The sequence below is a fragment of the Malurus melanocephalus genome, unplaced genomic scaffold (assembly GCF_030028575.1).
Source record: "Malurus melanocephalus ecotype Western Australia unplaced genomic scaffold, MMel_1.1 scaffold_50, whole genome shotgun sequence".
Taxonomy (NCBI): domain Eukaryota; kingdom Metazoa; phylum Chordata; class Aves; order Passeriformes; family Maluridae; genus Malurus; species Malurus melanocephalus.
Window position 1 is genome coordinate 152,986 of NW_026623282.1, and position 12,398 is coordinate 165,383.

The 12,398-nt window shown below is 37.4% G+C and overlaps 1 protein-coding gene across 3 annotated transcripts in view; it reads right to left on the reverse strand.

Moving 5' to 3' along the window:
• The window catches only part of PPP2R2C (protein phosphatase 2 regulatory subunit Bgamma), a 138,483-nt gene that overhangs the window by 48,775 nt on the left and 77,310 nt on the right, over positions 1-12,398 (reverse strand). For all 3 annotated transcript variants that reach the window (XM_057365243.1, XM_057365246.1, XM_057365245.1), the window contains 4 exons: positions 12,225-12,322; positions 11,475-11,640; positions 7,184-7,296; positions 4,743-4,920 (listed from right to left, as the gene is read on the reverse strand). In XM_057365243.1, coding sequence (XP_057221226.1) covers positions 4,743-4,920; positions 7,184-7,296; positions 11,475-11,640; positions 12,225-12,322 — 555 coding nt within the window. The remainder of the gene's footprint in view (positions 1-4,742; positions 4,921-7,183; positions 7,297-11,474; positions 11,641-12,224; positions 12,323-12,398) is intronic.

The window sequence follows — 12,398 nt, forward strand, 5'->3', positions numbered from 1 at the left end:
TCTGTATGTACCCTACATTTGTACTAYATTCAAATGCACAGTAGGCTGTCACAAACTTGGTCTCCATCAATGTACCATGTTATTTTGGGTTTTTTTACGTTTTTACTGTTGTTTACTTCTTAAGWAAATTCATTTTCCCAAGATATGCTGCCTAACAAACAGACTATCCATGATTTGCTTCAAACACCAGAATATATTAGACTMTAAGAAGGCCCTATGGTGATTTGCTAATTAGCTTAACCCTTTTGGGACACAGAAGAAGGAATTYTTTATTAAAACAGGATAACCCTGGACTATATTGATCTGACTGAGAAATGAGTATTTTAGTCAAGATGAGTCTCAAGATSAGCACATGCTGGAAACAGCGATGTTGTTTCCATAGCAATGCCATGACAGCCTCTAGAGTGAAATAGTGTGCTACCAGGAAATGAAAGGAGTTCAAGTGCTATGAGCTGCATAGTTCTGTGAGCAATCCAAATGCATTCTCATAAAGAATATTTAGTGCAGCTAGATAGTCCAGAGATTGCTGCTAATGGCAAGGAAGCCTTATCAGTATGCTCCTGGCAGCCCTTTTTTCTCATTCACTTCACCTAAGATGATTATCTAAAGGCTTAAGCTATGGGCAGCACTGCTAAAMCATTTCAGACCAAACATTAACAAATTCAGCAACCCTCACCTTACTTCTTTTCCAGTGCACAATATCCTCCATAATTAAGGTCATTGACTCTCGCCCTCCCTAACACAACCACACTAAACCTTTTACTGAAAAAAAAATCCTAATATGTGTAATTATTTACCAGGCTAACCTTCCCCTTTCCTTTTCTCTCACCTCCTTCTCTCCCTTGCTTCCTCCTGCTCAAACAATACTGAGCAGATCTGCTTGCAAGTGGGAAGTAATGTACAGAAGTCTTGCATACTCCTCATTAAAATTTRCATGGGCATAGCATAAACTCATTTGTCTGCTTTTCACCCCAGTTAGTGCTTACACTAATACAAAATACACTAAAAGCAAACCAGAAAAGCACTAGCTGTATTTTATCTGCCCAAGTCTTTACCTAAGGTAAATATTCTGGTCAAATTTTGCAAATGTGTTTTAAAATATTTTTCAAAGACTATAGAAGGAAAATTAACTTAAGATCTCCATTACTCTGTTCTTTTCAAAGAAACGAAAAATTATCAGTGATTTGTAAAACTGCTAAAATGATGGTTATAACCAAACTGTTCTGRAATAAAAATCTACAAGGCAAAGTACTTTACATGTAAAACACACCAGCACAATGCTGCTGATTCAGTCTTTCTCCAGCATTTCCCATGCAATTTGTAAAGATGTTCAGACACGAAAGGAATGTCCAGAAACTCTACCACTGTACTGYTGTTTGTGTCATTGTCACAGCCAGCCTCTTGGGTAAACAGATTGTAGGTCATTATATGTAGCAGTGCTGCCTCTGAGGGAAAGCAGAAAGACAAATACTCATCCCTGCCAGATCCCTTATTAACAAAAGCCACTTCAAACCAAAATGTTTTCTATTTATTGTTTCAAACATGCATTTCAAGGAATCAAGYCTTGAATGTAAAACAGCAAGATGCTTCATTTCCCTTTTGCATCTAGTAAAAAGATGTGAAGCARGAATTTTTAAAACAACCTCAGCCTCCTCCTGCCTGTCCCCCTMAATGTGCAACAGAAGGCATCAAGCCCAGCAACATTCATCTATAATTTAAACTGTTTGCTTGGCAGAATATTTTTCACCTTAATATGCCTAGGCTTAATTGCAACTGGCACACCCAGTATTTTTACCAGAAATCCACCAACTTCCATGACATTTTTATGTAAGTTGTTCTTGTGGAGGACAGAAATGCAGTTTCAGGGACAAGTACTGCTATCCAGGGAAAAACAAGTCCCTGYAATTTTACAAGATATACAGGGCTCTACCTGGACAGAAGGATACCTGTGAGAAGGCTGATGCAAGTTTAACTTACTCATTCTCTTCTTCCAGTTATCAGGGCCTCCCAGKTAATTTCCCAATTTGAGCAATATTCTGGAACTGTGTCACCTTCTCCTGGAACACCTATGTCAAAATTTATGTTTATCACAGAATTAGGTAAAAGTAATCTGCCTGATGATCTAATTTTGACTAGTGAATACAGACAGGTACAGCTTATATTGTCTGAAGCAGCAGTGGATAGAGCCTCTTTAACTCAGCCTGCTCTCCTGAATGCATACAGCTATCAGCCACAAAAGCCAACCATGGCCACCTTAGCMAGAACATTTTGCCCCTAGAATTGATCATCTCCTTACCTGCTGTTATCTCCTAYCACTGCCTAAACTCTCACATCATAGTCCTCACAGATGTTCATCCAAGTGTAAAAGAAGCAGCAATATCTGTCCCCAATCCAAGACAGAAACCCAATAATCCCTAAGCCACTGTCTCAGACACAGGAAAAGTTTCCAATTCTAAAGCTCAGAAGCACACTCTTAATTTCCCTCTCATCATCACTCTTACAACATACTCATAAAACAAGTRTGCTTTTATAAATTTTATCATGTTTTAAGAGTCTAATCAATGAATCGATCAGAAACCTTAAAACACATTTTATCAGTAAATACTCAACAACAGGAGTGTGCTAATACCTGAAACAGAGTCCACCCAGCTGTCACCAAATGGCAGTTGAACAAACAGGGGTAGARGCCATAATTTCATAAACATCCTGAAGTTATTCAATCTCAAATAATTTTGCTGTCCATGCTGTTCCAGACTTAGTCTGTTTTCTTAGGATATTGCTAGAATTTGAAACATCAGGGGAGGCCAAGTGCTTCTGAAGCTCGCATACAGGTGTTTTCATACAAAGGGCAAATTAAATGTTGTTAATCAGGGMTATTAAATAGTTTTCCTAAGCAATTTCTTTAAATATTATGCCTCAATTCCTTCATCCACAAAATCGTAGACAGATTGATCTACCAGCCTGTTCATCTTTTGTAAGGATAAATTGATCAATGTATATAAAGAATGTGAAGATAAAAAGCTTTGTATGAATGCTAGGAATTATTTTACACTAGCATAATCACAAGACTTTTGTTCTCATTGTATCAGTATTCCCTTAGCAACCCTTTGATTTTTCAAAGGTTTACACACATCTGGCATTTAAAAGTTCACTTAGGGCTGACATTTCTCTCAGCAAGCTCTCAATGTAGCAAATGACATTAAAAACTCATGTTGTCCTCATAAACAATAATAATTTACTTGGTTTTTGAAACTTTTAAGGAACATTCTTCTTGGCAATCCATAGTGTATAAAACAGCTTTTAATACAATAAAAGGAATTGCCAAAGGCAAAGCCTTATCTTTCATAAGCATTCTGGAATGTGATCTGGTGATCACACACAGGTGTACAGAGATTGCTGTGCTTGGTCTGACCCACTGCTCTGCCTTGGAAGAAAAAGGAGAGGAAAACACACAGCAGTCACATGTGAAAGTGTCCAGGACAGAGAGAAGTCTGGAGGGTGAAACTGCTGGGAGGAGGACACTGTCAGAGCCACACTGCTACCCCAAATAGGTGTGCTGGCAAATAATTCTCTCTTACTAAAGAATGAAGCACAGTTGCTTAGATATCAAGGTAGGCATAGCTGGACTTCAAAGCACAACCTACAAATTGTTCCTAAATAAATAGTCATATCAAAGAGGTCACTCATTTAACTTGCTTAATCTACAGGTGAAAGACAGAAAGACAAGTATGGAAATAAATTGAGGAGATGTTCACTACAATCCTCCAGGGTAAGGGCAGCTGTCACTTGATCCTGCAAAGGTCATTTTTTAAGGACATTAGGAGTTGTTTGATTTAAAGAACATGTTTTCTGTGACATTAGCAAAGTATGGGTTAAGTTTCAAAGATGACCTGGCCCACAAAGGAAGAAATACAATCACCAGAGACAGGAAGAACACCCCATCACATTTGTGCCTTCTCTTAGGAAATCTGCCCAACTTCACTTTGGCATCCAATAGTCTCTCACATAAACCCACAGAGACATATTCTTCTAACACCTTTTGATACACTCAGAAAGAAATCACCAAAGGAATACAACATTCTGACCTGGCCCCATAACCTATTTCTCTTCTTACCAGTCTATTTATGTTCTGCAAAACACAGAGAACCACTTTTCTTGGCTACGTTCTCCTCTGCTCCCCTTCCAAGACACCCTGTTGTAGTGCAAGGGGCAGCCCCTCAGAGGGCAAAAATGACTCCACAGCAGAGCTTTCAGGGTAATGGCAGCACTSGAAACAGCAATGCCTGCATTGATCACAGACACAACTCACACAAAGCAGCTGAGCCTCACCCCCAAACTGTGCACAACTCAGGCATTAGGGCTCTGGGAAGAAGGGTGAGGGAGAATGAGGGGCAGGGGCAGGGTAAGGACTGGCCTTACAGTAAAACAACATACAGTAGCTCAGCATGAGGTGTCTTCAGGAAATAACAGTATGGAGTATTCTAGTCAGGTGGATAGTTAGCATTCAGCTGCCATCTGCATCCTATTTAAATGTCTTAAACCAACACTGTCATTTTTCATATAAAATTCCCTGATTTTTGCTATCTCCTACAACAYCTGAGCATTTTCTATTACAATAGAAAATGCAGGGATTCTGGTAAATAAAGGTACATTTTAAAACCTGCAGAAAAATATTTTAAAATAGCTCTCTTAAGCCCTGCTAATAAYATGAACACTGAGCAAGGAATCACAATAAAGGATACTGAAGCTCCTATCTGTGATAGCTAAATGCCAGAGGTTAATCCTGAGATCATCCGCTGACATGTACGTCTCACAGTCACTGTTGACAGATATTGAGTTGACATGATAGGTGTGACCATTAGCAAAGATTCTCCGGGGAGTGACTTCTACCATCAAATCCATGGGTTTCAATACAGGCACCTGCCAGAAAAAAAAAAAAAAAAAAAAAAAAAAAAAAAAAAAAAAAAAAAAAAAAAAATAAAAAAATAAATAAAAACAAAAAAAAACCCAAAAAAAACCAAAACACAAATGAGAAGAGTAGGACTTTAAATACTTTTTTGCTAGGATGACAATAATTCAAATGCAGAGAAAGCATTCAAAGACTGTGATATTATAAAACTTCCTGACAATGTACACAAGCTGAATTTCCACATGGATTAATTGCTGGGTAAGGCCTTCCTTGCCAAGGAGGAAAGAAAGCAACAGGAGAGCCCTGGAGAGCCAGGCAGAGCAATGGAAAGCCTGGACTGTGGAAAGGGAGGGACTGGCAGCTGCCACAGGACAGGCCAGTCCCACCAGGAGTTACCCTCTCACCARCACACGAGGCTCTGGCAAGCACTGAAGCACCAGCATTTTGCTTTTGCTAAAGGGTTTGCCATTAGTTGCAAATCACTTTGTTTGTTTTGATACTTGATGACTCTCTTTCAAAAAAGTCAAGTGGTGAAAATGCTGTAATCACAGTGAAATATAATAAACAGTCTTGSAAAACAAAGCCAAGATTCCATACTATACACACCTACCCCTGAAAAGCCAATATCACAGATTATCACTTGGCAATGTGCCCTCATTATTTCCCTGTGTGTCCCTTCAAAGTCATGCTTCAATAAGTAGACACTCAATTTATTCCCTATCAATAAAACATTAAACACTGYAAAGCTGTGGTCCATGACTGGGACTATTCAATATTGTTGAACATGCATTAGAAACAATCTATCATACATCGATCCACAAGGTAGTTTAAAGAGGAATGCAGAGTAGCTAAAGATTTTAGTTTCACTTTCTACTGAAGGAACAAAACAAAACTCAACCTTTGAATTGCATAATCACAGAATATGTCAAGTTGGAAGGAACCCACAAGGACCATTGMRTTCAGCTRAACTGCACCATCACCAAAAATAACATCATTTGCCCAAATGCTTCTTGAACTCTGTCAGCCTTGGTGCTGTGATTAAAAGGTGAAGAAATCTTTTCTAATATCCAACCTAAACCTCCCCTGACACAACTTCAGGCTATTCCCTTGGGTCCTGTCACTGTCACTCCAGAGAAGAGATCAGTGTCTGTCCCTCCTCTTCCCCTCAAGAGGATGCTGAATTCACAGAGAATTCTCATACTATAAACAATCTGGAATCATTTTGTTTGCCTAATCATAGAGAATAGATAAAYATTCCATTAATGTAGTCATCTTTACACTTTGGAAGCTTTTTTTGCCAATAGAGAATATTGGCTTCTTTTGGAGATGGAGGTTATTTGYTTGTTTTCAATAATAATGTAATTCTAATGTTTATACAACATAGCTTTCTAGTTCTCACCTTTAGCCACTTCCTTTGCCAAAACACCTAGAGTAAATTCAGCCAAAAAAAGTCTGAGAGCAAAAATCTACATTAACATGGGGATGACGGTCTCCTCTTCCAAGAAATAAGAGACAGGAAAAGAGAAAATGGCTCCAAGTTGCACTGGGGAGGTTTATACTGGATATTAGGAAATATGTGTKCACTGAAATTTTTGTCAAGGACTGGAATGGGCTGCCCAGGGAAGTGGTTKAGTCACCATACTTGGAGGTATTTAAAAGATGTGTAGAAGTGRCACYTGGGGACATGTTTTAGTGAATTTGGCAGTGCTGGGTTAGCAGCCTTGATGACCTTTAAGGTMTTTTCCAAACTAATCAATTCTATGATCACATATGCTTATATGAGTTCCATGACTGCATCTGTTCAGCAATGCAGGATCTCCGGTTCACCAGAGCAGACTACTGTGAATCCCAGTCTTAAGGTATTCTTTTAATAAAACTGAAAAAGAGATAAAATCAAAATTTGGGGTGCTATCTTTAATTCAATTGCTCTCAATGTGACAAGAAAGCTGTTCAAAATTAATTACAAGTAAAATGCTTCCAGCACATGGTTAAAGAACCTTTTATGAAAACACATCAAGTCACACTAAGAGAATTTTATCAGGAACAATAAAACCAACATGAACTCTTGAAAATATTTATTTTGATCATCGTATCATAAAGCATTTGTGACWTGAAAATATGTAGCAGATTCAATACAGTTATCAGCTACATTCAGTAAGAATGATCATATAAATGCTTACCATTAAGTACATATTGATATAWTTTACTGAGTTACTAYAGYTCTACCTTTATCATACAGAAACAAYTCAATTTTGGACATGGACAGAACTTTACCTGCAGTGATGTTACTGTAGAAAGATCTTTAAGTTTTCCTTCTTCATCTTTTAAGTTGTACCCCTCTGGTCTCTTATCTCTTTCAGTAATTTTCCACAATTTGATTGTTTTATCTGTRAAAGAAAAGACAAGCAACTGTCAACACAGGAATTCTGAATGCAGTTACTCACCTTTCACAATACATTCCTTAAAGAAGCTTTTACACCTTGGTTCAGACAAGTCCTGTGCTGAAATAGTCTGGGTCACTTGATTCTGCACATGCAGGAAATGCTGCCAACAGACAAAATACTCATAAAGCACATGCCATATCTCCACACCGAGTCAGAGGTTGCTGGCAGCAGACTGTGCAGAGCATGTAGAGCACATGCTGCTCGTGTATCCAACCTGGCAGTCTGCAGGTGGAACAAACCCAAACTACTCAATGCTCACTGCTGAAGCTCSGTTTAACAATTTGACTTGGCAAGGAAATAATCTCAATATTGAAACCACTTTGGCATTAATGCCAGTTTGTTAGGTTAGTTATAAACAGCACAAGAACAGCATGGAGCACACAGCCAGAGCAGTGACCCCTTTCTGGCCCACAGTGGGAACGGGCAGTGGTGTGTTGGTGGAACATCAGGAGCTCCCACAAATGAAAGGCTGCATAAAAAAACGAGGCATCTCTTCCTCCTAATGGGAAGCAGCTGAAAAATAACTGAGGAAAAACAAGCCCAATGAAACTAAAAGAAATGTGTTGTAATGGCAAGAGAAGGAAGTAAGGAGAAAATCTTGCATGACCAAAAAAAATCTAGACTCTTCCATTTGCACAATGGCTGAAGCACATGAGGAGAAAGTAATGGTGTCTCTCACTTYGCAAAGAGCCTCTGAAACCAACAARCATGTTTTAAACATTTCTCACTGCATTTGTCTTTGKTTTTTGTTTGGAGTTTTTTYGTAAAAGCTGAAGCAGCAGATTTCCTAATGCTGAWTGTCCACTCCTACTGTGGTTGTGCTGCTCACCTGCCAACCCCAACACTTCCTAGACTGAAAGATCAATGYCAGCTCTCCTGCACAAAATCTGTCCCTGAGAGTCCAATGATTGTTTCGCTCATCTGCCTGTGGAGCAGCCAAAGCCTTTCCAAAGCTTCTGCCCTTCAGCTGCCACCACAGGTTTATTAACCTCAGTTCCTSAGTCACTTCTGATTTCATCCCAATTTCTTCCTTTACCCTTCTTTCTCCAAGTAYAGAGCAGAGCACAATAATTGCTCCAGTGTGGCCGATCCAAACACCAATTCCAAACGCTAGTACAAATCACTTTAAAGACAGGAATTGATTTACATTTCTGTAGCAACTTTAACTTCTTTTGTTTMATAATCAATCCTTCCATTACTCCTTTTTTTTTTTTTAAATGCATCTCTTAATTATATTGATATGCTAATATGAAAACGAAAAAAAGTCACAATACAATTGCAATCAATCTACAGAATATGAGGTTAGTTCAATCTGCAACTAAAAGGCTACATTTAAATATTCAATAAATTTCATTTGTATTGCAATTAATTACTAAAAATACAAACGGGTCATGCACTTGAATTTTTTATTACATAAATAGCGCATTCCTGCTGATCTAGTAAAAAAATTATAAACACAGGAATTGTAAAATGAATTATAAGAAAAAACACAAACAATTTTCCATTGTTAGACAACTGCTATTAATAAATCTAYCCCTTTCCTGAGTGAAAACTATTTTATTAGCAGTTAAGGTTATCACATGTTGGTTTTTTTCTCTTTCATCCACCTCTGGACTTTAAATACTCCTTAGAAGTTTTAAGTATGCTTATATTTTKCAAAATATACAAAAAATAGAAACACCTCTGTGAGCTTAAAAAATGAATCTCAAGGTTGTTTTGAAGTTTAAATTAATTAATATCTGGTAAGCAGTCTGAAAACCTCAGATGAAAGGATCTGTATGGGCCAAATTCTGATCTACCCTACGTAGCTCACATTGAAAGTGGCCCAAATATATTCTGGTWCTGAAGATACCAAGGAATCAAAATAAGTTATTATGATACTACAAAATTATCTCAGTTTACAGTGCAAATTACGAATTTACTAACTGCAAGCACTGTAAATCCACAGAGGGATTTGAAAGCCTTGGTGGTTTCCTGCTGTCTCCATTAATTAAGATGCCACAATCAAAGCTGAGCTGATAACTTGTTGATAACATGAACTGGAAAGGAACCAAGATCACTTCTGAGAGAGGTGACCTGTGCAGAAACAACTTCAGACAAAAGTCATCCTTCGAATGACAGGAACAGATTTGGGCAGGTGCAGATCTGCCAAGTTTCATACACTGAGGGTGAGATTCAGACTGATTCTCCTCTCAGATTCCTGAACAGCAGAATGCTCCTTCCAGCACATCCAATGAGCTCCGTGCACCTGAGCACATGGAAAGGAAGGATGCTGTTTTACAGCTCTTATTTTTCTGTAAAACAACATGCATTAGATCCTAAACTACCCGAGAGCAAAATATGAAAAATTGCATTAAAACAGCAGGCTCAGAATTTAGTAAACAAAAACCTGTGCTCAAGGTATTTCTTCAACTTGTCCAATACAAACATGTGTGACAGGGAATGCCTTCAAGTTAGGAAACATATTATTATCCCTTTTTATAGGCATGGAATTTATATACATTGTCAAAGGCTTTTTCCAGGTAATCTGTGAGACAGTGAATAATTCAACATRGGCCGTCTGTACCCTAAAGTTAAAACCATTTTTAAGAATATGCCAGGAGGTGAATCTTCAGACTTCAGCCCTGCTGTGTTAGGAATCCTTCTTGGCACATGCAAATGTTTTGCAATTCAAAGCCAAAATCCAAAGCCTGTGCCAGTGGAACCATTTCTGTTCTCCTCACCATGAAGAGGTCTGCTGGGATGCTCCAGAACTAAGGGGGAAAAACAGAGCCCAAAGTATTTTGCCAGGTCCTAGGCTTGCTCACTGTTGGTTGAAACTGGATTAACCACAGCAGCACTAAGACTGATTATTTCTTCCTTTCTCCCCTGTGATGACAGTATGRRCCAGAAAACTCATGTAAAGGTGTAYTATCTATAAYTGTAAAAGCYRAAAGTCTGAGGACTGGCTGTATTCCTCTGTGTTTCTAAAAACAAACYTTAAAATGAAGAGAGTGGTTTACTTTTCATAAACTGCTTTGGTATCACATACTTGGAAGAAGTAATTCTTAGTTATCTGAAGAAATGGATATTTTGACCAAGACAGAAAAGTAGAAATAAACTCACAATCTTCATAATAAACTGACTAATCATTAGGTAAACATAAATCACCTGTCTGTAACAGATATGTTTCATTCTCAATTACTAACAGTGCCCCCAAAAAGATAAAGACAACTTCAAATAAAATAAACTACAAAATACTAGAAAATTACTATCTGCTTTGAATTAATGTAAACGTTACTTAATTCTATATATTTTAACATGAAGCAATCACTTTGCCCTAAAGGGTAAATTCCCAAAGATGAGATTGCACAATTTTTCATCAGCATATCCCAATTATGTTTAAACTTCTACAAAAAAGTTATTTTTCTGATTACCATTAGATCTAAAATTTAAAACCAGATATATTGTCTCATGTATCATTTGCAGTGATAATATTTGTGGGTGTCTAAATGCTTCCTAAATGACACCTGTACATGTTAGGTTACATTCAGTTTTTCTCCCTTATTTCAMATCTGCATATCTCCTCCTAGCACAGTACTGTGTTCTTTAATCAATAGGCCTTATACATGTCAAAAATATTAGTCAGTATCAATATCCTATTATTATTATTCCTACTGTCTCCCAAAGGTTTGTGTACCTCTTTAAAACTTGCATAAACTATTCTGGTGATAATGAATGAAAAGAAAAAAAAATTAATCTCTTTCACCTACATTCATTTACACATATACAAACAATGAAAGTTATGACAAATACAGCAGAAAAAAATCTAAATTTTCCATGAAACACAAGCTGCTGAGTACAGTGATGCCTTGTCACAAGATCTATTTCAGGATAGCACTGCATATTAATAGAAAAATGGATAGCTCTCTCAATGTCTATGAATAATCAATTGGAAAAACCTCACGATTCTATGAATAAAATRCACAAACAACAGATATGAGAGGCAGCATGACAGACTTGCTAAACTCTGAAAGAGGAAATTACTAAAACAGAAGATTAAAATGAGCAAATATATACCGTCAGCACTAAAGCACACTAGAGAAATACTGATACATCCTGCATGCTCTCATCAATCTCACCATTTGTTGATAGAAGTGAGTGAGCTGCATTTTGCTGTGGYAACCACTTGATCTTGTTTATTTTTTCTTCTATCTCCAAGCTCTTCAAATAATCAAATTCAGGTTCATGGCTCTGGAAAGTGCTGTAAACATTGTACTCCCCCTGATTGTAAGGCTCATTTTTACTCTGTGGAGAATAARAACAACAAAAACATGTGGTTTATGACAGCAATATATCTTCATCTCTTAGGAAGGGTGTATAAGTAGCCTCATAAATACAAAAATATTGAAAATGTAATTTAATTTCTCATTTAGAACATGATATTGACAGATTTGTTTCAACAAGAATGAAATTGCCTGTGAGTATTGAAACATTTAATAACAGAATTTTTGAAGAAATGTCAATTATTCAGGAAAGATTTCTACACACGACACTGCAGATGGATGGAATTTACAACTGGAACATAAAGGCAAGTGAAGGTATTGCTTTAAACAGAATGGTTCCATCATCAGGCAACAGCCATTAGAACAAAGCAGAAGTAAAACAAAATTAACCTTTTTTCTTTTTCAGAATTTTGGACCTTTGAAGCATTTTTGTTTGGGACGAGTTAAAAATCCTTACCCTTTCTCACTTCCTTTCTAAACAGGTGACATCCTGTTTTACTGAAACTCAAGATTATAAACACATTTGTTAATTCAATTCAATTAAAGCATTAAAAATTAAACCCGGTTTTATCAGGCTACTACGGACTACACTGATAACTCACATACCTCAGGTTCCCTTTGGAATATAACAACTCGACCCCCCTTGTCACCAGTAGCCAGCAGTTCTCCAGTGTGGTTGAACTCAACTGTAGAAATAATATCAGCTGGAGGAAGAAAAAGAAAAAAGGAAGGTTTTAGACTTCTGCTACAACACAAAGTCTCTAGAAGTATCAGGCACTC